The sequence below is a fragment of the Camellia sinensis genome, chromosome 13, assembly GCF_055761805.1.
Source record: "Camellia sinensis isolate YWXY chromosome 13, ASM5576180v1, whole genome shotgun sequence".
NCBI classification, from domain to species: Eukaryota; Viridiplantae; Streptophyta; class Magnoliopsida; order Ericales; family Theaceae; genus Camellia; species Camellia sinensis.
Genome location: NC_138973.1, coordinates 113,759,611 through 113,787,516, shown reverse-complemented (window position 1 = coordinate 113,787,516; position 27,906 = coordinate 113,759,611). Strand labels below are relative to the sequence as shown.

Sequence of the window (27,906 nt, the reverse complement as noted above, 5' to 3'; positions counted from 1 at the left end):
TATGTGAAACATTTAATTATTTATTTGATAAAAAATTTAGAATCTATAGCATTTTTTAATAATAATTTTAAATAGAGTATAATAAAGGACTTTTAAGGTACCAAAAGATAATTCAATCAGTTACATTTTCTTTTACTTTTGTCATTAATATGCTTTAACAAGTCTAACGTCCATTTTACAATAAAATGTTGGGCAAATAACACTAACAGTCACTATAGTTTGGGACTTGTGTCATTTTAGTCCCTGACTTTTGAATTGTGATACATTTGATTATGAATTTTGAATCTTGTTTCAAATAAGAACAATTGAAGATACCACTGTTTAATTTCAAGGGCAAAATCGTCAATTTAATAAAATATAAACTAATTTGACAAAAATAAATGTTAAAAAAATATTTTAAATATTTTAAAAATTATTTCTATTCACTAAATATAAAATTATGTAAAATTGATCAAAATTAATAAAAATTACATGATTAATTTTTAAAAAATAATTTTACATAATTATTATCCAAACACATAATAAAAATTAATTTAGTAAAAAGAAAAAATAAATTTCTAAAAGAGTTATCAATTTTACATAATTTTATCTTTAGTGGGTAGAAATAATTTTTAAAAATTTAAAAATATTTTTTTAGTATTTATTTTTGTCAAATTAGTTTGTATTTTATCAAATTGACGATTTTACCTTTAAAAAATATAATGATATATTCAATTGTCTTTATTTGAAACAAGATTCAAGATTCAGAATCAAATGTGTCACAATTGAAAAGTCAGGAACTAAAGTGACATAAGTCTCAAATTATAAGAATTATTATTGTAATTCACCTTAATGTTTTGTAAAATGAAATTATTAACTAGGGGAAAGTAGTTTCAATCACGTCAGGGTTATGAATGTAATTGGGTCAACGTTAGGGGTGTCAGTGTAATTTTACCCTTCTTTCAATAAATCAAAGGCTGCGCTGCGCTACCCTACCCTACCCTACCCTACTTTTCAAACCAAATGACTTTGTAACAAAAACGCTTGAGAGCTCTAGGAAATGAGCTCTAAGCCATGCACTAATGACATGGAAGTGTGTGGGGTCCAGTTTGATGTGATGCTTTAGCTTGAAATTATTTTTTATTTTTTATTTTTTTTTTGGGACTGCTCTGAGTTCTTTTTAGAGCTCTACTTTTAGAGCTCTATAGCATTGTTGACTTTGTAAAAGCCGCGTCGTTTATTCCAAAAAAACACAAGTCGTTTTTTTGACAAAAGCGCCACACGACGACGTTTGTGTCGGCATTGCAGGGCCATTATGGTACCCATGTTTCATCCCTGCTGAATCCTTCCTTCACCAACAACGTACTGTGAAGCTCTCTCTCTCTCTCTCTTCTCTCTCTCACATATCAAACGCTCGCGATTAGCGAAGAGACACTTTCTCATTCTAAGGTTCCTTCTTCGATCTCTCTCTGATTATACTATTTCTCTCTCTCATTCATTCACATTTTGACTTCTCATGTGTTTCGGTCATCGATCTCTACACATTTCATTTCGATTTCGATTTATCAATCTTTTGTCTCTATTTTGAGCACTGATCTAGAAATACCAATTTCAATTTTAGTTCGATTCTGCAATTTCACCTGGGTTTTCGATTTAGTGCTGTTTATCTTTATTTTAACACTACGAATTTTATTTCGATTCTACGCATTTTACTAGGGTTTCAATGCTGTCTGTCTTTATCGTGACACTGATCTAGAAATACCCAATTCGTATTTTGGTCCTATTCTGCTAAATTTAGTGGCTTTTGATCCAAACTTGTTAGATCCATACAGTAGTTGTATCAATGAAGTCATTTATTACCTCTGTTCGTTACAAATTTCATACTTAATACCATTTGCAACGTCAAATCTGAACCTGCAAGACCATAAATTTGTTCAGATTTACTACATTTAGCGTTTAATTTGGGGGCATAAACCAGATATGGCTTTGATTCGATTGGATGCATCGAAACAGTATTATGCAACGAGCAGTCTTGTAGTTGGTTATGCTCTCTGTTCAAGCTTGCTTGCGGTGATAAACAAGTTAGCCATTACCAAATTCAACTACCCAGGTCTTCTAACTGCATTGCAGTACCTGACTTCAGCTCTAGGAGTGTGGATTTTGGGCAAATTAGGGTTTTTACACCACGATCCTTTCACATATGACAATGTCAAGAAGTTCATGCCTGCGGCAGTTGTGTTCTATCTTGCGATCTTCACGAACACCAATCTACTTCGTCATGCCAATGTCGACACATTTATAGTTTTCCGGTCTTTGACACCCCTTTTGGTTGCTGTTGCCGATACCACATTTAGGAAACAACCTTGCCCCTCGAAGTTTACGTTTTTGTCATTGTTGATTATTTTGGGTGGTGCTGTTGGGTATGTTGCCACTGATTCAGGTTTTACCCTCACTGCGTATTCGTGGGCGTTCGCTTACTTGATCACAATTACCACCGAGATGGTTTATATCAAACACATGGTTATGAATCTTGGATTGAATACTTGGGGTTTTGTGTTTTACAACAATTTGTTGTCTTTGATGATGGCGCCAATCTTTTGGGTTCTTACGGGAGAGTATGTTGATGTGTTTGCTGCTGTGGGATCACGGTCTGCAAACTGGTTTGAGTTCGATGCATTTTTCGCGGTGTCACTGTCATGTGTGTTTGGGTTGCTAATTAGTTTCTTTGGATTTGCAGCCAGGAAGGCAATTTCTGCCACAGCATTTACTGTCACCGGTGTGGTTAATAAGTTTCTTACAGTTCTGATCAACGTGTTGATTTGGGATAAGCATGCTGGTCCGATTGGATTGGTTTGCCTCCTCCTCACCATCGCAGGAGGCGTTCTTTATCAGCAGACGGTTACTGGAGCTGGCAGTGCTCCACCACAGCGTGATTCTGCAGCATCTAAGCTGGTGGATAGTGAAAATGATGGTGATGATTATGGAGATAAGGATGATGTGAAGGGTTTCTCTGGTAAAATTTCTGGTGTATAAGCATTTTACTTGTTTTGCCATTTCCAAAGTGGCTAAATAGAATCTTTATTCCTATTGTTAGTGACTTAAACATCTATCGTGTATTAGATGACTTGCTAATATTGTTCTATTGAGTAGTTTGATTTCCTAGTTCTCTTCCTCATTGGTGGTTTATAATTTTGTTTCAGACTTGATATGTCATATAATTTTGGTTCTCATTGGTGGTTTATGGTCTATTCTGGTACATTGCTTTCCTGAAGTAGTAGTAGCTACATCTTTCTTTCAGTATAACAAAAGAATGTAATGACCGCGTAGTTCGTTTGATCATCGAACTCTGTTATTTATTTCCCTTTTCCCATAGTTGAAGAGAAAAATTGTGTGGTCCAATCAAGTGTCCTTGATTTGCTAATAGGTTTATAATGCCTTGATCTTTAGGTTCCAACCTTCTTGTTATGGAGTTCCAGTTCATTCAAGTAGCCTTCAACCTCATTGCCCTGTTAGCATGTATGTCGTGTTGCAAGGGGTGGAACATGGAGTTTTGTGTAGTGGGGGAAAAACCTTATATAGAAATATTCAGAATTTCTTTTTCCTAATTGACAATAGATGTTTTTTCCTAATGTCAAACCCCTAACATGGACAAAATTTAGCAAATCAACAATTAAACACTCTTTGTTGTCATGTAATACGTTAAAAGAACAATTTGTTACCAAGTAAGTTAATTAATAGTAACATGACTATTATTAAGCCAAGAAAAAATTACACCCTGAAGCAAGGCCATGAAGGTAATCAAATGACAACCCATCAAAATGATGTAAAAAAATAAATTTTAAAATCACAAAACCATTCAAAGACCAAATGCTGAATAGTTATTTTCATCATAAGACAGAAGATGGATAACTTGCATAGCATATAAAAATGCATATACACCCAAGCACACAATCGTGTAGAAATACCATGTCTTATTTTCGAATTTCAGGAACCCTCGATCAGAAACATGGAAGTACTCTGAAGATGTGAACAGAATTTTACAAAAATGAAATAAGTAAAGCATTAGAACACTAGAAATTATATCTATTTGAAGAAACCTTACCTCTGGGTGGAAACTGAGAACTCAATCTTTCTTCTGTCGCAGCTGACAATGTCAGTCCAACCACGAATTGTCTAGCGGGCTTCTTAAGACACTGGAGCCAATTAAAATGGATTCCCTGTTTCTTGCCACTGCTTTGTTTTATGAGAGAGAGAGAGAGAGAGAGAGAGTCCAAATCTCAGTGGCTAGGTAGGGAGCAGAAACGAAGTCGGTGGGCACAAATTTATATAACAGTATTTTTTCACAAGTATAAAACAGTGTAAGCAAATGTTTTTCCAAGTTGAGTGGGGCAATTGCCCCTGCTTGTCCCAATGTAAATCTGCCATTTCTGTTTCTGAATTAAGTATTCTTATAGTGTTGTGGAGCTTTATGTCTAAAAGTTTCCAAATTGAAAAGCATTTTCTGATTTTTCTATAATTCTGTCCGACATTCATCTTAGGCACATGGATCTTATGGGTTGTTCTATCGGAGAAAACCATATTCATCTTAGACATGGTGATCTGATCTTAATGAGGACATATCCAACTCCTTCTGAGACTGATGTGCATGGAAAATTTAACAAGTGATTAGAGGTCTGTTTTATTGAGGGATGTACAATTTTCTTGAAGCTATTAGATTGCTGCTTTACTTTTGCCTAAATGGCTGTGTGCTTAGGATTGTGGCAGAACCTGTTATTGATGAATATGCATTTTTCTTAGAGCTGGTGGAGGGTTGTTCCTTCACTCTTACCCGATAGCTGAATTATTGGGATTGAGTCAGAACGAACACACACACACACACACACACACACACACTCTCTCTCTCTCTCTCCCTCGTAGTCTTCGACCAAAAAACGTAAAATAATAAAAATAATCAAGCCATTGGAGATAAAATAATTGTGTTTGGTGGTTAAACTTATGAGTAAAACAAGATATAAAGATGGTGAGTACAATTAGTGTTTCGGTTATTATATAATTTCAAGACCACAATGGAACTATAATAAAATCATTTATTGACAATGGAATAGTATACAAAGTCAATAGATTTCAATGAATATAATAGGATTTATGGCTTACATAAACTGCTGAGTACAGTTCTAGATCTAGTGCAAGACGAACCATTTTAGGGAGTTTATTGTAACAATTGAATTTGGAATATGGTAAAATAGATCTGGATGGTGAGCAACTCTTTTGATGGGTGTCGCAATGGCTTTATAAATGATGTTTCGATCTATTATTTTAGAGATTTATAATTCTTCTATTTTATTGGATGGAAACAGTGTTTTAAAATGTTCTAGGTGCATCATGGCGCTAATGTCTCCTCTAAGTATAAGGCGCAAGGCGGGGCACGCTCCTCACTAAAGCAAGTAGTAAGTTGTAGAAGATAAGCAAAATTTTAATATTGGCAAAGTTTTTAATATAAGCAAATATTTCTAAAATTTTAAAAATCAAAGAACAAAAATTCAACATTCCAAAAACTATAAAAATTGCATTCAACATTCCAAAAAATTCTTTAAAATAATATTCAACCTTCTAAAAATCATGAACATAACATCCAACAAAAGTCATAAACCATCACATTCACATCCAACAAAAACCAATAAAACATCCATACTTCGCTCAATACTCTTTTGGTGTTCTGCCATCAATTTATTGCCGTGATTAACTTCTTTTTTAAGATAAGGAAGTTGCATCATATGATAACTTGGTGGTTTTAAATCGGAACCAAATTGCCCAATAATTTCAATCATTACCCCAAAACTGTTATAATTCACTACATTAAAAGGAATCACAATGTTATATACCCATCTTGCGATCCCAATGTTTTTACTCAATGCCTTTTTTTTTTTTTAAATAATTATTGTGAAATTGATGCTCAAAGGACGTGTTTGCATTGCATTTTATATTAAAGGGGTTTTGATTCCTTATAGCTATACACCCAAAGAATAAGGCTGCAGCAAAAATTTAAAGGAAGCGCATAAGGCGTTTCCTATAGCGCTTCTCCCCAAGCTGTCCGAGGCTCCTCAAACCTAAGCCCATGCTTAGGTGCGCCTTTTAAAGGCTGGATGGAAATGCAATGAATTATATCTCTAAGAATCAAAAGTCCTAGCTTCCAATAGAAAATAAATCGTTTAAAACTCAAATTTATGGTCCATCCTGTTTTGATAGTTGGACTGTGGAATGTCTTTGTTTCTGTATTTTCAGAATATAAGTGTGTGACTTGTTATAATTGATCCGATTGATAGTACAGAGAATGGGTGTGCCATCTTGATAGAGATTGTTCTACTTCGTCAGATATTTACTCTAGTACTATGTTATACAGACTCTTTAGAATAAATCAAATACTCTTGTTGGACACCCGACACTCGGATAAGAGTATGAGATATATGTCGGATACTTTCCAATAGACATTTCTTATATAATTGTATATAACGCTATTATTATATGTACATATTGTTATATAATTACAAGAAATGTCTTTTTGATACTGTTACATATAATATCATTTTATCTCACATACTTGATTAAAAATATAAAAATATGACATTTTTTTGCCGAGTCCGCGTATCTTTAAATTTATGATTTGATGAGTTTGACCTCTAGATACATACCCGCATCTGACACCCATATCTGAGTCCATGTAACATAGCTCTAGGGGTGTAACTTGGGCGGGCTCAACCCGAGCAATCTGAATCTAGCCCCGAATTTTTTTAGGGCTTGGACAAGATATTTTCAAATTTGGTACAGGTTTGGACAAAAATTCAAAAGCCCGAATTAAATTTGGACGGACTTGGGCAAAGATATCGAACAATCTGAGCAACCCGATAGCTCTAGTATCTACAACTTGAAATATAAACTTACAAACAAGTGTTGGGTTCATGGTTTGCAGCAGTATTTCACTGAACAATATTAGGATATGCAGCTAAGTTCTGACAGTGAATGCATCACCTCCACGATTTTCTTCTATTTCTGTCTCTCTTGGTTATTAATTTCTGTCAATGTTATTTTTCTTGCATGAAGCCATTTTTCCTCAATGATTTCCTTTCTAATAGATGAATTTGTGTGTTTCAAATGCACGGAAATCAAAGTTGAAGTTTTCATTTCCATGTAATGTCCAAAGGTTCCCTTAAATGTTCTACCAATATTTTGAAATGTTTGTGTGAATATTTGTTTTAACTGCTATGTTAAGTTATATCACGTAGTCTGGTGCAATTTAAGGGTTACCTATAGAGATCAGAAAGCATAAAATTTTAAACTGTACAGGAGCCTGAACTTGTACTGCATTCTGCAGCCATTGCTAGTGGATTCTTGGGACCAAAGCTGTTCAGAAGAGGCACTACTTAGTCGTAATAAAAACACTTCTTATTGGTATACCTGGTACATGGAAAAACAAGGACAATAAAGAAGAGAAGTGTTGTTGCTTTTGAATTTTTATTTACTTTTTGTGAAGAGTATAAATTGTAGTTCATCTCATCTAATCTAACCCAAGGTGAAAGGGGTGGAGTTGGGAACTTCTGATATGCTCTCAGTCCATTGAGCTACATGACTATTGTCAGCAGAAATTATCCAGTCTTCTTGGAGCACCACATGACCGTGTACTCGTCTAATAAAATAATATATTGTAATTTCTCCACCATCTTGTTTTTTGGGCCATGGAAGCATTTAAACGCCTGCTATTGGGTGACAAACAAACAACATGGAATTCTCATAAGACAAGAAAATTACTTTTGCCATGGTTTGAACTTTCAGCCTCTCTTGTAAGAGTATTGAAGTCATGCCAACTCTGACCTACGGGTCATTTTGCTCTTGCTTTTGATTGGTTGTCTAAGAATATATGAAGAAAATGAATAGTATTTCTCAAACAATACATTATTACTATTTTTATTTGGTTCCAAATAGCTAACAAATGAAATAGCTAGGCTTTCTTGAAATTAAACTCTGCTCATATTCTTTGTACAATAAGTTTTGCATCACTGTTCGGATCAAGCTCTCGGAGTTTTTGAGCTACTTGTCCTACTGCTTCAAGGTTTCCATTGATTCTGTAGGCAACAAGGAGCCCTCTCAAAACAATTTTATCTGGGATCATTGGCATGTTCACCAGCCTCAAGGTTTCTTGAACCATAATATTTGGCACTCGGTTGAATGCCATATACATCAAACATGGAATTCATATGCGAAATCGCTTTATCCACAAGTTTTGCGTCACTACATGCAGCCAAAACGCCAACAAATGTGATTGCATCCGGTTTTACCCCACTTGTCTTCATCTCCTCGAGATATTGTAACGTCTTTCTCAGGCAACTCCTAGAACATACTAAACGCGCTCTCTATACTTTCACACTTTGTGTACGTGTCCACGAGTGCTGTTCCTAGCGCAAGATTCACCTCAATTGTCTGTCTTGCTATATAGACTGCAACAAAGTGCCAAGCTCGAGAGCACCAAGATGGGCACAAGCAAGAAACAAGCTCACTATTGTCATCTTATCCCCTTTGACACCCTTAAGTTGCATCTCGTGAAAGACTGACAAAGCCACTTCATGATCACTGTCCTCAGCACGCCCTCTAATCATGTACGTACCAACAAAACATTTATCAAGGTAACTTCATTAGGCCTCACATTTTCAATTTCAATTTCAATTATCAAGGCAACTTCATGATTGTCCAATAGACCACATTTTTGTCAGGAATATTGTCAAACACCTTTTGGGCAGAAACCAAACCACCCACAATGTGCAATACACATGTTCATCAATTGTGTTCTGAATATACGAGTTCTGTGCAAAACCAAGCTTTGCAGAGTGACAATGCAACTATTTTCCTTAGGGTTTGTTTGGGAGATGGCTTTTTAATTTTTTTAACTAAAATATGAATCGAAAAAAATTGGTTTGGAAATGACATTTTGATTTTAATGAAAAAATGTGCAAAAAGTATAAAGAATGTGAATAAATCTTTAATTTTTTTTTTTTAATTACGTTTTGCCTTCTTAAGTTTTTTAGTGGCTTTTTCACTATTTAACATATTACCAAACGAACTCTTAGATAAGTTTTGGAATAGTGAGGGGAATGCAAATATGTTATGTTGTAAAACTTTGGATGACTATTTCTTTATAGAAAAGAATAGCTTTTCCGGAAAAATTCCTGTTAGTGTAACCTCTGATTATGGAGTTGCATATATAGCATGGTGGGATTGGAGGGTGTTTTTGGCTTTTTATTAAGTTTTTTTGGCTTTTTTGGAGGTGATTTGGGAAGTGCTGGCTTTTTTGATTTTTGATTTAATATTTTTTAAAAGTGTCAAATCACTGCAAAATGACGAAAATACCCTAACCTTTTATTGAAAATTACGATGCTGCCCTTGTGTACGCCAACACTGTTTTCACATGTAACAGCCACCAGATGTTCCAACAAATTTTAATTTTTTTTTATTAGTATTACAATTTTCAAATTTTACCAAATACTTTTTATTATTACAAATTTATTATTCTCTTTTTTACGAATTTATTTTTTTTATTATTACAAGTTTATTAGTAAATGTATTTTTTTTATACAAACAATTACCAAATTATCCAAACAATTATTGCAAAAGACCAAAATACCTGTAGCAAATTTTTTAAAATTATTATGACAGTTTTGTTAATTATTTTTATTATTATAATTGAATGGCATATTTTTTTTCTTAATTTTTCCCAACAAATTGTGCTCTTACATTAATTAATTTTCACATTACAATTTGGTAAACGCCTTTCAGAACCTGCAACTTACCAACAGAACTGTACATTTTTTTTGACACTTTCAACAGTTTCACACATTCATTTCATTTGCCATCACCTCGTACAGACCGAACAGGATTTACAACCCAAGTTGACGTCGATGTCGCACTAATTCATTCCGTATTGATTTCCTCACTTCGTTCATATGTACGTCATCGTCGTCCTCTGGTTCACCATCGTCATCGTCACCAAGACCGTCAACATTTGGCATGTTGTTGAATGTAAAATTCTCTACATTCGCAACCTTGTTGAATGCTTCATCGTCGCTCGAGTTGCGGCGTATAAAATTGTATATTGCCATTGAAGCCCCAACCAATGGCACCTGCACTTTCCCGAAATCATATCGCGGCATGTTATGTAGGAATCCCCATCGCGCTTTCCATACGCCGAACGTACGTTCAATTGCACTCCGTAAGGAGGAATGCACCGTGTTGAAAATTTCGTTTGCATTTTTTGGCTGTCCTGTTGCGCGAAACACTTCCTGGTGGTAGCGGCATCCCTTAAATGGCGCCAAAAACCCTTTTTGGTTCTTATACCCCACGTCAACAAGGTAATATTTTCCTGGTTGTATGTTGATAATTTTGCATTAGTACGGTGGTCGATTACAAATATCAAATGCACACAACTAATACAAACAAAAAAAGATGTGTTGTTCATCCTACCTTCCTCTGGCATGGGGAATTGTTTGGCTGGGTACTATGTTACTCCGTTAAAAACTCTACTGTCATGCATACTTCCTTCCCATCCGCAAGAAATAAAAGTAAAACACAAATGGAAATCACACGCTGCGAGTATGTTTTGCATGTGCCGTCCTTTACGGCCAAAATATGGCGGTGCCTCCTGAGGCGGGAGATGTGCCTCCACATGTGTGTCGTCAAGCGCGCCAATACAGTCCTACAGAATCACACAGCATCATGTGAAGGAGAAATGCTACTACCCAAAAAAAGTTTGCCTTACTTTCCGAAAGTGGCTACTATTCATAATTAAATGTGCCAAAAATAAATACCCTCACTTTGAATGGGAAATATTTTCGTCGGGACTCCAAGTACGGATGTCTACTGTGTTGTGACCTTGTCGGTCAGCAGTGTGCTCTCGTGAACAACTTCGTCGCTTTAAGAACTCGCATTACATGACGCCAGACTGTTTCCCCCGAGTGTTGAAAACGGTCTTCTATGTCTCAACTCATGAAGCCCCGTAACATGAATATGAACATATCGACACTCTCAACTACGTCTATACCACGGGGACGCTGTGGTACTGGGAGGCCGCAATCCTCAACTAATGTCTTGCACAACATCAAGAACACATCCTGTGACATCCAAAAATTTCGCTGAAATGCTTCATTCCTTCCTCGAAGCATCTCCTGCATCCACATGCTAACAGTCAATGCGGATGTGTGAAACGGAATCCTGTCAACATACGCGTACTCGTTGGCAACACGAGCAATTTCCACCCAAATCATTGATGTCATCGACTCCATTTCTCTGATTGTCTCTCGTATCCAAGCATTTATTTGGCCATTGCGTACGACTCCCGAGCTAGTACCCTCTTGTGCATCCATAGACGTTGCAAATTATATGAAATAAGAACTACCAGCTGTAGTGCTTAATTGCCAAAATGAGTTGCACAACTTCATGATATATAACACTCCTGCAGAAGCATATTCAACTACTATCAAAGTGTGTTACTGTGGGCATGTGATTGTCCAAAGCCTAGTACACCAAACAAAACCATGTGAATGCTACTACATTTGCAGGTTTGTACAATTTGTAGTTTGCATGCTTGCATATAAGCATCTAACTTTCATGTGCTTTTGATTGACGTATGCCACATCAATATTTGATGTGAATTGTTTTGGAATAAAATAATGTACATAAAGAAATGTAAATAAATAAGATAATGAAACACAGAAATGTTTTTGCATTAAATAAATAAAAAGCACCCAATAAATAAATAATGTAAGTACTTTGCTGCCTATATTAAATAATTTGAATAAATAAGTGTACACAATAAATAAAATAAATAAAGAATAAATAAATCAATTAAAGAAATGTAACTACTTTGCATCCTATTTTTTTTTTTTTGCATTAAATAAATAAAAAGCACCCAATAAATAAATAATTTTTTTATTTATTGAAATGTAAGTACTTTGCTACCTATATTAAATAATTTGAATAAATAAGTGTACACAATAAATAAAATAAATAAAGAATAAATAAGTCAATTAAAGAAATGTAACTACTTTGCATCCTTTTTTTTTTTTTGCATTAAATAAATAAAAATCACCCAATAAATAAATATATATTTTTTATTTATTAAAATGTAAGTACTTTGCTGCCTATATTAAATAATTTGAATAAATAAGTGTACACAATAAATAAAATAAATAAAGAATAAATAAATCAATTAAAGAAATGTAACTACTTTGCATCCTATTTTTTTTTTTTTTTCGTAACATATTCAAAAAACCCATCATTTTCAATGTTGTTTTAACCTTCCTGGGGACTACATTATCTACTTTTTAATTTTGTAGCAAATTAGTGTTTGCTTTTGTAAGACCAATTTTCGTTTTGTCAATTATAAAATAGATTTATCAGATTCAATCCAAATACACTATACGAATGTTGTCCTCTTGTTTTTCCCAGCAAACTAATGTCTGCCCCACAACTCACCATCTGCAAGTGACAAGGAGCAAATAAAATAAATAATAACACAACAAACCAAAAAAAGCCTGCAAAGAGTTGCATGTATATTCCCTGGACAAAAGTTGTGCATAATATAACAAGCACGTGACACCAAAATAATGTCACCTTGCGGCGTGTATACTCGCATATCGGTTGCAAAGTCCTGCAGAATCATACATACACGTCCACACCAAAATAATAACACAACAAACCAAAATAAGCCTGCAAAGTCCTGCAGAATCATACATACACATCCATACCAAAATAAAAGAAATGCGAACTGTCTCGAGACTTCACCATCCCAAAAAAAAAAAAAACAATACAAACACACATAATATACTACAATTTCATGATAACCAAATAGTAAAATGACAATCCAACCACAAAGGCCTAGTCCAAGTCAACAGCACCACCACTCCTGAATAGCTGTGTCCCCCCTTCACGATCCCTGCCAACATTGGTCGGTGTGCAGGCACGCTTCTCTGTCAACTAGTTGACAATGTAATTCTGGGGGACGGCCATGATGATGTCCCGATTATCGGGTGAATCCATTATGCCACATGCGAATGAGAACAACTTACCGCTGGGCTCTAATCTAGGCGTACTCATAAGCCGTGCAAGACAGTCCCCCACTGTGTTGTCACCTTTACCCGTGACAACGTATTGCATGATTTTCAGCTCCCTGCTTTGTTTGCTCACTACTTCCACGAGATTGTCCATGCTACTAGCAACAGTACTAGGCATTGCCCGCTTGCGCCGTTTTGGATTGGCTGATCCATCCACGGCTGACTGGGGGGGAGCATCCTTAAAGAGGCTACTATCAACCACGTTCTCCTCAATAGTGTCATGGCCCGGCTGTGGTGGTGTGCCTACATTGAGAGGTCCCATCCTGCTATCCACGTTCATGGCATTGGTCGCAGCAGCAGCATCATCGCGCACTTCTGTTGGAGTCCATACATGTTTCCCAGTCGTTGTTGCGCCAGAGTACACCCGCTCCATGAGATCCACATGTTCTAGAGGCTTACTCCTGAATTTAGCACATCGGTGAATGAGAAAACACATATGTCAGTATCTGTGAATGAGAAAACACATATGTCAGTACAACTTGAAATGTAATTACAAAACAATAAATGTAACTCTTGAATTAAGTGTACACATCGCACGTTGTGGGTTGCCGAACATATGTTAAAGCAGTATGTTCAACAAGTGCTTTGATTTGTTGAAAATAGTTATGTGAACAAAATATGGCAACTAAAATCAGCGATACTAGTACAATAGTACTGGGGAACATAAAAGTTTTGTGAAAACATACCGTTTGCATTTTCGCCCACCAATGGTCAGGTGCAGTGAACAAGCCTGTCTCATGGTCGTACCCAAGCCCTGTCAAGCCGTGGCTGGCATTCTCCAACTTCTTCCAGGCGACCCAATCTTTCTTCAAGTTGTCAAACTTGTTTTTCATTTGTTTGGCTGAATGTAGTAGGCCGGTTTTCTCTAGAAATTTGTTTGCTACATTCTTATACCCTGCCATGGACAATTCGCACGGTTGTCGATTACCACCTTCTATTTCAGCAATGATGAGTTGAAGAAACAGCTTTGTATTATCGCTGTCGAATTGGCATTTGTGGACTGGCTGGGGTTGGGTTGCTGTGACAGCATTACCTCGATACTTTGAAGGGGTACGGGGTGATGATCGGTTTGTTGCCATGAGTAGTGCTGTCCTGCTTGTAACATTTACAATGCAATATCAGAAAGAAATGAAGTACAGTACATATTGTTTGCATGGCCAAAAGTGAAATAAAAGTGTAAACACAATTACTATAGTAATAACAACAAACAGTACAACATTTTCCGAAAGACAAAGTCCGTTTGTACTACACGTTGGGGAGATCTTATGTAACAGGACCAAAACATCTAACTAACAGCAAAGTACATATGTCATACAAAAAGTAACAACCATGTGAATATCCATGACAATACATCACATCCGAAACAACAACACCAAAACAATGACGCATAAAAAATCGATGACGGTCCTAAGCATACGTAGGCTTTGATCTATGTGCGCAACGTCCGCTCGTAACCCCTGATCGACATCATTATGTGGCTGGTCAGTATGCAAACTGGTGCTGCGAAACTCATCACACCAACCAACCCACGACGCACATCTCTGCTGGACAAAATTGCAGTAGATAGTTAGCATGCATACTATATGACACAACCAGAAATGAACAACGACATGACTAAGTGCATAAGAGAGTGGCAACATAGACGCACCGTAGTTCTAGGGCAAACGTAGTACGCACGACCAGGGTTTTTGGCGGATCATGATATCTGTACAACGCAATGTCCAAACACACAATCACACATCCTCGATGGCCATGATGACGTGGCACTTGACGTGGAGGACGCCATTTGTATACTCCTTTGATTTTTTTTGTTCATGTTATAAATTGAACTAATATAATCTACTGTGCGGAATAAAAGACAGTAACTGAAACAAGTTCATTTTGAATTTAGGTTAATACTTGAAAATGCTAGTTTAGTGGTGTGTCGGGACTCTAGCCATTTTGTTGTCCAAAATTTTCCAAGTACTGTCGTTGTCTTGTGTTGTCTAGTATTGGTAAAATACTTCAGGAATATATGGGATTTATGTTGTATGAATTTTTGCCATGAGAACAGCAAGTGGTTCTCACATCGACACCAAAATGGTCATAGTATTATTTTGTTCACACAAAACATTGATATGGAGGTGGTTCAGGTGAGATTAACAAAAACAAATAATTAAAAAAAAAAGAAAATATAATGTCTTATTTTAATATTTATTGTGCCATCTTATATATATATATATATATATATATAAACTTTGAGCCACTATTGAAGGACTCATGATAGGATGAATCAATTGGAGAGAGAAAAGAGAGAACCATGGGCTTCCCTTGACAGTAAAAAACTTCTCTGCATTTGACAATGCATATGGGTTAGACCGTTAATTATTAATGACCTACACATCTTGACTCTACCTTCTGTGGTCTGAATATCAACAACCATCCAAAATTCCATGTGAAACTAGGCACACAAATGGTAATTGACACTGCACAATTGCCTAATGCATTTCCTTCATAAGCCATATAGACGAAAAATAATGCAATATTGTCTATGGCAATAATGTATTGTTGCAATATTGTCTATGGAAATAACGTATTGTTTATGAACACAAGCAAAATCAATTGAAATCCTATCTTTTACTCTCTTGTAAAAATCTAACATAATTGCAACCAGCATCAAACAAAACCCCGAACCACTTTTAAACAAGTTTACACATCATTTGATTCATTTTGCATTAACCACTGATACTAATTATAGTTGAACTTATTAATATTGGATTCAAAACTCAGATGAATTGAGTTTGACACTCACTGATATGATATTTATCTTTTAAATTTTGTATAAATGTGGTTTGCAAATGATTGTAGGTTTTCAGAGCCTGCTTGGGTGGGCATAAAGAATCTAGTTTGGTCTTAGGATTGTTCATAATTAAAAAAAAAAAAAGTTAATTATATTTTGATCTCTACATACAATATGTAATTTATGTCATTTTGTTTCTAACCTTTCAATTATATCAATTTTATTCCCAAAATTACAAGAAAAAAAAGGTATTTCCAAAATATTGAATGCATCATTGTCAATATTCATTATAAGAATCATGGATATTTATTTTGGTCCTAATATAATATTTTGATTGTGTCAATTTGTAAATGCTTATTTTTTTTCTTCTTAATATGTAATTTTTTGTTCAAAAAACACCCCTAATTACAACGATATACACTATTAGGCATATAATTAAGTTATTACATATTTAATACTTTGAGGATGAAATTAACACAATTAAAATGTTCGGAATCAAAAGTGTAATTAGCCTAAGAAAATGCTTACTAATTTGTTTGTTTGCGAGACAACCCCAACCTAATGTATCTAATCCTTGTGCATAATTGAGCAATGTTATTATTGTGACTTTCACCAAATTTGAGCAAGTTATGGTGTGCTTGGTTTAATAAGATCATAATCATAGGAAATATATATATACATATCAGATTCCACTAAACATGCAATGCATCAAGGCAGAATGTGTTAAAAGAACACATGTGACCCCATATCTAATTGTTGTATCAACCATGTGAATGCTAACAATCGCTGAAATTAATTAATTAATTACATCATTCAGCCCAATTTTTAACCTATACAAACAATTTCATGATCAAAAGCTCTTTCCAACAGCATCATAAAACTGATTTCAAGCAACAGAGTATGGTGTCCAATCCATGAAAGAGTGCAAGTTTCATACAATAGCTCCACTTCATCGTATATAGTACATATATATATATATATATATATATACACTACACTTCACTTAATGGGATTCATTAGAATTCTTGGAAAAAATTGATCGAATCTGCAGCTGTTCTAAGTACACAGAACACCTTGGTGTTTCAAATGGGAAAAACATTTATTTTTGGACATCCGAAATCACAAGTTCAAACCAATATGGAGCAACCATGGAAATAATTAGAATTCTTAGATCAATTTGTCATTAATCTAATCTGCAGGTGTTCTAAGTACAGAACACCTTGGTGTTTCAGATCGGATATACAAAAACCCTTTTTTTCACATCCAAAATCAGAAGTACAAACCAACATGGACCAACCATTATGAATGTCATCCGAAATCACAAGTGTAGGTCATCAACAAGATCAAGAACAACTGTTGCCATGGTTTTGGGTCCGTCACTACTTGCGAGAAGATAGTAAATGGAAGACGGTTTTCGGCGTACCTGATGGTGCAGATCCGGCGAAGGCGAAGATGTGGACGACGAATCCGGCGGCAGCTTCGGCGGGGGATGGCAAGGTCATTGGTTGTTCGACGGAGTTACACAGCGCCGCTTGAAGGAGGATTTCGCTAAAGGAACCAGACTTTGAAGGAGGCAAATGTGGCCTCATTTTGCCCTAGGCCCCAATTTATGAGATGAGGGTAGTTTGGTAAATGGCCGAGTTACGTTTCTAACTCTTCCCAAATGGTGGATTCAACTTTTTTCAACACTCCAGCGTTTGTGCCCTTGGCTGAGAACGCTGCATTTTTTCAAGGTTCCCAAAACGGCACTGGATGATTTGGACGAAGACGAGGCGGGCATAGTGGAGGCTCCTGGAGCCTTGGAGAGGGCAAAAGGCGAGGATTTTGGCAGTGGCATATTCATCGAAGAATATGTTAGAAATGGGTTTTGAAAAAATATGGAAAAAATAGAATTTTTCCTAAATTTTGGTCTAATTTTTAGGTAGGACCCATGCGTTATTGTTGGCTGGTCTAAGTGGTAACGCGTTCTATACTGCGTTGTGATTCACGTACTATATTTGGTTGCTCAAAACTATTATCGGGTGAATGTGAAATTGAAACTAAAGAGAGCTCCATGGAAATAGAGTTTTGGTGGAAATTTCTTAAGGTGTGGTTTAGGCTTGTCTCACATTAATTTGGTGGGCATATTTTGAATGGGTTTATAAGGCTTGAGTTTGGAACTTGGGGTAGGCCCCAAGGGGCACCCAAGTTTTGTAGAGAGGGAGGTTATGGGCAAAGTGGGCTAGACCCATTGGACCAAAAATAAACACGCGCGTCGCCGTCTGTCCGGTCGGGCGGGCTGGGCTTGGATGCGGGTGTGAGGTTTGGTTGGGTTTGTCCGGCCCAATACTTATTTTTTTGGGCCAAAAACATTTGAATTTATTTTTTTAATTTTTGGAAAATAAATTTTGACTGTTTGAATTCAAATTTTGGTATGAAAATTTGCACCATTTTGTTTGAAATTTGTCTGTTCCGTTTGTACAGATTTCAAATATGTCCGTTACAGTTCAAAAAACCCTTACCTGTTTAATTTAAAATTCAAACAGATTTGTATCTATTTAATTTAAACTAAACAGGTACCATACATATTGGATTCAAAACTAATAGGCACCATCGCACCTATAAATAAACTAGTCCTCATCTATTCAATTTTCGTCCAGAAAAATACTACATTACTCTCTACATTTTGCTACATTATTTTTCTTGTGAGAAAGTGTATAAACACATAGTGTGTTCGTTGTACGAAAAATTTGTAGTGCTGTAATTTTTCGTTGATTGATCGTTTTATCCTGGGAGATAAACGTCCGCAAATCTGAAAGTACCGTGGAGAGGACGAATCTGTCTTAAAGACACAGTGTCAAACACTGGACTTGATCAGAATATTGTTCAAGAAATTAATCAAGTAAGTTGTGAATTTATTTTCTGTTTTATTTATTTATATCAGATTTTGATTTTGTTTTTGTTTATGTAACAAAATAAAATATGTTTTTATTTATTTATTTTAATTTTCTAGTTTGATTTTTTGTAATCAAACAAACTCTCTCCTTTCCTATATTTTTTTTGTATTTCGTTTGTTGTTTAGTACACGAACATAATTTATTTCACTAAATACGGTGAAGATTGTCCAACAATCGTAAGACAAAACAATTTTTTGGTGTCTTCATTGTATTTAATTTTTTGTGATTTCACAAAGTGATATTCTGGTTAGAAAATACAAATAGTAGTAATATACTGTTTGACAAATAGTAGTAATATACTGTTTATTTTTTTTGACAACTAATAGTAATATACTAGTTTCATTAACAATTGCAGAATATTAATTTGCGTTCCAGAAAATTATTGTGGTATTTTATTTTTCTAGTTTTAGTAATAAGGAAAATAAAATTATTTTGTGTTATAATTTATTTTTTAGTTTCAGTAACTAGAAAATTAATTTGTGTTTGGTTTTTTTTGATTTTTGTAATTAGATATTATGGCTGCTGAAAGTAGTACTCCAAATCCGATCGTTACAACGACTCCGGTCCCTATCCAGAACCATGTTCAAGTTCCGATAAATCATGGAGAAAAACTGGAAAAATTTAATGGCACTGAGTTTAAGAAATGGCAGCAGAAAATGCTGTTCTATCTTATAACTCCAAATTTGGCTCGGTTTCTCCGTGAAGAAGCTCCAGTACTTAAAGAGGATGAGAGTGATCGGCAAGTTGTTGCCGCTATAGACACTTGGAAACATTCTGATTTCCTGTGCAGAAACTACATCCTCAATGGCCTTGATAACATGATGCATAATGTTTACAGCCATCTGAAAATAGAAAAAGAATTATAGGATTCTTTGGAGAAAAAATACACGACAGAGAATGCCGCACAAAGAAATTTGTTGTCGGTAAATTTCTACACTTTGTTATGATAGACTCCCAAACGGTAATTTCTCAAGTTCAAAATTTTCAAATAATTTTGCATGATATCCATTCTGAAGGTATGTCTCTTAGCGAGTCTTTCCAAGTCACTGCTTTAGTGGAAAAGTTACCACCAGCTTGGAAAGATTTCAAAAATTATTTAAAATATAAACCCAAAGAGATGACCATGATTGTAAGATTGAGAATTGAGGAAGATAATCAAAAGACTGAAAAGTGGAATGGTAAAAATCCCATTGAGTCTAAGGCTAATGTGGTTGAACAAGTGCACAAACCACATAACAAAAAAAAGGAAGTTTACTGGAGATGGTCTAAAACAAGGCGACAACAATGGCAACAAGAAGTTCAAAGGAAAATGCTATAATTGTGGCAAGACCGGACATCGAGCTTTTGATTGCTGCCGCCCTAAGAAGGATTGCGGAAGTACAAGCAAGAAGACCACCAATCAAGCCAACGTAACAGAATTAAATTACATCTCTGACGGGGTAAATGACATCAATCTCTCTACTATGGTGTCTGAGGCTAATTTGGTTGGAAATCCCAAGGAATGGTGGGTTGACACTGGAGCAACTCGTCACATTTGTGCGGACAAGAAGATGTTCACAACTTACAATGAGGCTGCAAATGGTGAACAACTTTTCAAGGGAAATTCTTCTACTTCTACTGTGGTTGGACAAGGAAAAGTGATCTTGAAGATGACATCAAGGAAAGAACTTACCCTCAACAACGTACTGCATGTACCAGACATCCGGAAGAATTCAGTTTCTGGCTTTTTGTTAAGTAAAAATGGTTTTATGCTTGTATTTGAGTCTGATAAATTTATATTATCAAAGAGTGGTATGTATGTTGGTAAGGGATACACGAGTGATGGTCTCTTCAAATTGAATGTACTGACGGTTGTACCAAAGCTTGCTATGAATAAGAATAACATATCTTTTGCTTATATTCTTGAGTCGAATTTATGGTATGGTAAATTAGGACATGTGAATTTTGATGCTTTGCGTAGATTAATTGGTTTGGATTATATACCAAAGTTTGAAATTGATCCTAATCACAAATGTGAAATTTGTGTAGAAGTAAAACTAATTAAGACTCCATTTAAGTCGGTTGAAAGAAAAACCGAACCTTTAGAATTAATTCATGCAGATGTATGTGATCTTAAATTTGTTCAAACTAGAGGAGGAAAAAAGTATTTCATAACATTTATCGATGATTGCACAATATATTGTTATGTATACTTACTTAGAAGTAAAGATAAAGCCTTAGAAATGTTTAAACTCTACAAAACGAAAGTTGAAAATCAACTTGGTAAAACCATTAAAATGGTTAGAAGTGATAGATATGGTGAATATGATGCACCATAAAATGAATTTTGTGTACAACATGGCATTATTCACCAAACTACAGCACCCTATTCTCCACAGCAAAATGGAATTGCTGAAAGGAAGAATAAAACCCTAAAAGAAATGATGAATGTCATGTTACTAAGTTCAGGTTTATCGTAAAACTTGTGGTGGGAAGCAATATTGTCTGCTAATTATGTTCTTAACAGAATACCTCATAAGAAAACCAGCAACACTCCTTATGAATTGTGAAAAGATCGACCACCTTCCTACAAACACTTAAAAGTGTGGGGGTGTTTAGCAAATGTAGAAGTTCCTTTTCCTAAAAAGATTAAGATAGGACCACAAATAGTGGATTGTGTGTTTATTGGTTATGCTCAGAATAGTAGTGCATATCGATTTCTGACTTATAAATCAGAAGTACCTGATATAAATGTGAACACTGTTATAGAGTCAAGGAATGCTGTGTTTTTTGAACATGTCTTTCCTTGCAAGAAAGGATAGGAATTAAGTTCACAGAAAAGAACTTATGATTGTACACAAAGTCAAGAAACTAATGACAATCAAACACAAGAGACTAGCAATGGTCTCTACCAACAGGATTTAATTGATGATGAACCAAGACGAAGTAAGAGAGCTAGAACATCAAAATCCTTTGGTCTAGATTTTCTAACATACCTATTCGAAAATGAACCTCAAAACTTTAAGGAAACAATGACAGGTCCTGAAGTACCCCTGTGGAAAGAGGCTGTTAATAATGAAATTGAATTCATTATGCAAAATCATACTTGGAAATTGGTGGATCTTCCATATGGTTCTAAACCTCTTGGATATAAATGAATATTCAAGAGAAAAATAAAAACAGATGGTTCAATAGACAAGTATAAAGTAAGACTTGTAGTAAAATGTTACAGACAAAAAAAAGGTCTGGACTATTTTGACACATATTCTCCTGTGACAAGAATAACATCCATTCGTATACTTATTGCCATAGCAGTGTTGTATAATTTAGAGATACATCAAATGGATGTTAAGACAGCTTTCTTGAACAATGATCTAAATGAAGAGATCTATATGGAGCAACCTCCCGGGTTAAGAAAGGAAAGTTAGTCGGCTTGTAAAATCTTTTTATGGATTAAAACAAGCACCTAAGTAATGGCATGAAAAATTTGATCATGCTATGCTTACTAATGGGTTTAAGATAAACGAATGTAACAAATGCGTTTATGTTAAAAACACTGACCAATGATATGTCATAGTTTGTCTTTATGTGGATGACATGCTTATCATTGGAAGCAGTCAAAGCATGATCAAATCAACTAAGCAAATATTGAACAAAAGATTTGATATGAAAGATATGGGGGTCGCAGATGTAATATTAGGAATGAAAATTACTAAAACATCTAACGGATATGCATTATCTCAATCACATTATACTGAGAAAATTCTTGGTAAATTTATCAAGGATGATATGAATGTAGCTAGAACACATATAGACATCAGTCTTTATTTATCAAAAAATAAAGGTGATACGGTGTCTCAGTTAAAATACTCCCAAATCATTGGAAGCCTAATGTACCTAATGAATTGTACTTGTCCTGATATAACTTATGCTGTCAGTAAATTAAGTAGGTACACTAGTAACCTCGGATAAGACCATTGGAAAGTGATCATTCGGGTTCTTAGATATCTAAGATTTCCTGTGATCATCGTTTGAACTTTATTCAATATCTTGCAGTACTAGAAGGTTATTGTGATGCCAATTGGATATCAGTTACTAAAGATTCAAAATCCACTAGTGGATATGACTTTACTTTGGGTGGCGCTGCTGTTTCTTGAAAATCCACGAAACAAACATGCATCGCACGATCCACAATGGAATCTGAGTTCATTGCTCTAGACAAAGCAGGAGAAGAAGCATAATGGCTTCGTCACTTCTTAGAAGACATTCCAATGTGACCTAAACCTGTGCTTGCTATTTGCATTCATTGTGATAGTCAATTTGCAATAGGTAGGGCACAGAATCATATGTATAATGGTAAGTCATGACATATTCGTCGTCGACATGATATTGTAAGGCAATTGCTCTCAAATGGAATAATCTTAATAGATTATATAAAATCTAAAGAGAATATTACGGATCTGTTAACAAAAGGTTTGAGAAAAGAGCAAGTGTATGATTCATCGAAGGGGATGGCATTAAAGCCTATTACATAATAGTCATCATAATGGTAAACCTACTTAAATGACTGGAGATCCCAAGAAGTAAGTTCAAAGGGACAACTAAGTTATGTATGGCTCTCCAAAAATCACCAAGGGATTAAAATTCCCTACCCATTCCTATGGTGAGAGTGATATCTGCAATATATGTTGTATGTAGGGATTTAAGGATAAGCTTTGCTTTTAATGATTACTTATATCTTGATTTAGGCATAAAATCAAGACGAGTATAGGAGATACTCACAATAAGAATCACCTATATGAGTATTGAACTGGGGCCGGTTCTATGAGAATAAAGAGGCTAAATTCTCTAGAAGTACTCATAAAAAACCAGGAGCGTTCAAGGCCAAAATGAACACAACCGTGAGAACCACGATGTGTCAGAAGATATTTTGTGTGAAATCTATTGTCTTGGCTTACACAAACGGCTGAACACTTCAAGGTATCGCGTCCATTGGTTAACTAGTAAGTCCGATAGATTCTCACTAGGAAAGGTTTAAGGCCGAAAGCTACTTATCCTGATGCAAGATATTTTTGATTTATATTCTTTCGACAAATTCTGTATATTGTTGCATTTCCGTTGTCATCAAATTCCATTCATGTGGGGGATTGTTAGAAATGGCTTTTAAAAAAATTTGGAAAAAACAGAATTTTTTCTAAACTTTGGTCTAATTTTAGGTAGGACCCATGCGCTATTGTTGGTGGGTCTAAGTGGTAATGCGTTCTATGCCGCGTTGTGATTCACGTAGTATATTTGGTTGCTCAAAACCATTATGGGGTGAATGGGAAATTGAAGCCAAAGAGAGCTCCATGGAAATGGAGTTTTGGTGGAAATTTCTTAAATGTGTGGTTTAGGCTTGTCCCACATTGATTTGGTGGGCATATTTTGAATGGGTTTATAAGGCTTGAGTTTGAAACTTGGGGTAAGCCCCAAGGGGCACCCAAGTTTTGTAGAGAGTAAGGTTATTGGCAAAGTGGGCTAGACCCATTGGACCCAAAATAAACATATGTGCCAGCCGCCGCCGCCGTCTGTCCAGCCAGTTGGGTTGGCTGGACTGGGCTTGGGCGCGGGTGCGTGATGTGAGGTTAGGTTGGGCTTGTTCGGCCCAATACTTATTTTTTTGGGCCAAAAACATTTGAATTTATTTTTTTAATTTTTGAAAAATAAATTTTGACCGTTTGAATTCAAATTTTGGTCTGAAAATTTGCACTATTCTGTTTGAAATTTGTCTGTTCCGTTTGTACAGATTTCAAATCTATCCATTACAGTTTAAAAAACCCTTACCTGTTTAATTTAAAATTCAAACAGATTTGTATCTATTTAATTTAAACTAAACAGGTACCATAAGTGTTGGATTCAAAACTAAGAGGCACCATTGCACCTATAGATAGACTGGTCCTCATCCATTCAATTTTCATCCAGAAAAAATACTACATCACTCTCTACATTTTGTGCATTATTTTTCTTGTGAGAAAGTGTATAAACACATAGTGTGTTTATTGTACAAAAAATTTGTAGTGCTGCAATTTTTTGTTGATTGATTGTTTTATGCTGGGAGATAGACGTCCGCAAATCTGAAAGTACTGTGGAGAGGACGAATCTGTCTTAAGGACACAGTGTCAAACACTGGACTTGATCATAATATTGTTCAAGAAATTAATTAAGTAAGTTGTGAATTTTTTTTCTGTTTTATTTATTTATATCAGATTTTGATTTTGTTTTTGTAACAAAATAAAATCTATTTTTATTTATTTATTTTAATATCTAGTTTGATTTTTTGTAATCATACAAACTCTCTCCTTTCCTATGTTTCTTTTGTATTCCGTGTGTTGTTTAGTACACGAACATAATTTATTTCACTAAACATGGTGAAGATTGTCCAACATAATAGGCTGGTTCAAATCATTTGGGCATGAATCTGCTTGACATGAGAGATGGTGGTGCATTTTTCTAGCAAAACAAGACATTGGTGTGTTTGATTTGGTTTGGAGGAGTTTTTGGTCATGGTGGTAGCCGAGGTGGTGGCAGTGAGAGCTGGGGTGGTGTTTCTCGTGAGAGAGTCACTGCAATAAATTTAAGTTTTAGAGATAAAAATTTAAAGATAAAATTATTTTGAAGGATACTTGCGAATTTTGACATTTCGTCCTTTTTCAGCAGTCACCCTTGCCATCGATGGCCACCTCAGGAGACTTTTTTTGGCATGGGCAAATTTTTTGATGACCGGTCGACAGTGATGGTTCAACTATGGGTTAAAAAAAAAAAAAAAAATTCTTCAGAACAATAGTTTATTCTAAAGCCATACACAATTTTTTTTTCTTCACTAATTTGTCTATCTTTACTGGATGATCTAAACCGCTCAATGTGTAGAACTCATCGAGTAAATTATCCCTGTGAAAAATCACGTTAATTGAATCTCGATAGTCACTTAATCATCTTGCATTTGCGTTTGCGATTTATTTTTAAAATCTTAATTGCCGTTGAAACAAATGCAAGTTGATCAAATGATTATCGATGTGATTTTAAAAATCTTATTTCTTTCCCATCTCTGATCAACATAATTTTTTGTAAAAATGATGTACTCGACTAACTCTACACATTGAACAATTTAAATTATCGGGATGGGCTCGAAGTCGGACCTACCACGACCCAATAACTCCGTCCAATTCAATTTTAGACTGAAGAGAAGCTATGACCCGTTATTTATGTATAATCAGTTTACTGACATACTAATTATATATATATATATATATATTATTAAAAGTAGTGTTTTTCTCTGCTTTGGTGGCACATTATAAGGACTTACTTTCTTTTAAGAGAGCCACGTTAGCATGTATTTTCTTAATTACATATTGAGTTCTACAAAAACCCAAACCTAATTTAAATTAGGAAAATTTAGCCAAAACCCCTCAATTGGACCTTTATTTGGTGAAAAGGACAACCCAATTTATTTTACTTCATAAATCCCCTAAAGAGAAAATATATAATTGAATAAGGACAAAGTAAAATATCTTCTTTTTTTTTTTCTTAGACAATATTGTCAGAGTAACATGTTACTGTTAAATAAAGTAACATATTACTGTGAAACAAAGTAACATGTTATTGTTACTGTTTACATCAATTTTGACGATAATAATTTTATTTTTATTTTTATTTTATTTTATTTTTTTAAGAATCTCATAGTCAACATAGATCTTATTTGATAGATCTTGATGAGAGAATTTTAAAAGTACTAATTTTATCAAAAACCGACATTTACATCAATAGTTATATTATTTTAAAGTTTAATATTTTGATAATAATGGTATGTGTTGGACTTTTTAAGAAAAACTTGTTGGGCTTGTCCTTAATGCATTAAGATTTTTTATTGAAGGGATTTGACCAAATCTCCTTTTAAATTATACTAATTTTACCTATTTTATATGGACTTTATTTGACAAATATTTCTTTTCTATATTTTTCATGGTAAATTGAGATAATCCACAAACTAATACCAAATTTGCGTTTCATGTTTTTCTTCTTAATTCTTTTAAGCGTATTTTTTTTTAATACTAAATTGCCTCCTTTTTTTTTTCTTTCTTATTTCCCCGTGCATTATATAATCACAACTCAGAAGAGGAAAAACCTACACAACAATGACACTCTCAAGAAGCCTCTAAAGTTTAGATTTACTATTGAGTTACTTTTTCAATTGTTAAACAGTAAGTTCTTTTTTATTTTGACATCATATTATAGATAATTAATCACTTTATACACTCAGATGTATCTATCTTTGGATGTTTTCATTATTTTATTTTTTTTGGGTTTAGATGTTGTTATGTGATTCTGTTTTGGTTAATCGTTGTTGAATTTCTTTTTATAATTGATATTTTAATTTAATTAAGAGTATTTATTTTACAATCTTATAATTTAATATATATATATCATATATGTGGGGAAGTATTTTGTGAGTGGCAACACATGACTAAGGTGGCATTGAAGTGTCAGCCGAGGTACCACGTGGCTTGGTCATGCTTGTCAAGATGATCTCAGCTAGGCCGAGGTTATCTGTGGAGATGCCGAAATCCAAGATAAGCGACTAAGGGACAGGAATCCTAGACGAAGGAGGGTTTTAGTTTGGATAAGGATAAAGCTCTTAAGGAGTTTATCCCTATCTAGTTGAGAGTCCAAAATAAGCATTATGTGCTTGAGTCTTATAAAGTGGGGCTTCTAGGGGATTTGGGCACTAACGGCTATAAAAGAGAGGCACCCCCGTGGGTTTCAGGGATGTGTGATATGCTTTGAGCAGTGACTTGTGAGTTATACTTTGATTTAATATCTTTGAGAGATTACTGACTTGATCGTCGGAGTGCCTCCGGGTGGGCGAACCACCGCTAGATTCTCATCTTCTTGTGTGCAGGTTGTTAAGCTTAAACTATTCTGTCGGTGCTTTCTAGCTGAGTTTCCCGTTTGGTTGTGTGGTCAAAAATCAACACCCATAATTTGGCTCTGTCTGTGGAAACTTAGTAAGAATAAATGGCCAACATTTGGCAAGGAAGACGAG

General features: G+C 35.0%; 1 protein-coding gene across 1 annotated transcript; it reads left to right on the top strand.

Annotated features, from left to right (window-relative positions):
- The first annotated feature begins 1,237 nt into the window (after positions 1-1,237).
- Positions 1,238-3,141, top strand: GONST4 (golgi nucleotide sugar transporter 4). The gene has a single exon (XM_028223047.2). The coding sequence runs from the start codon at positions 1,960-1,962 to the stop codon at positions 3,010-3,012; it is 1,053 nt and encodes a 350-aa protein (XP_028078848.2). The 5' UTR covers positions 1,238-1,959; the 3' UTR covers positions 3,013-3,141.
- The last annotated feature ends 24,765 nt before the right edge of the window (positions 3,142-27,906 follow it).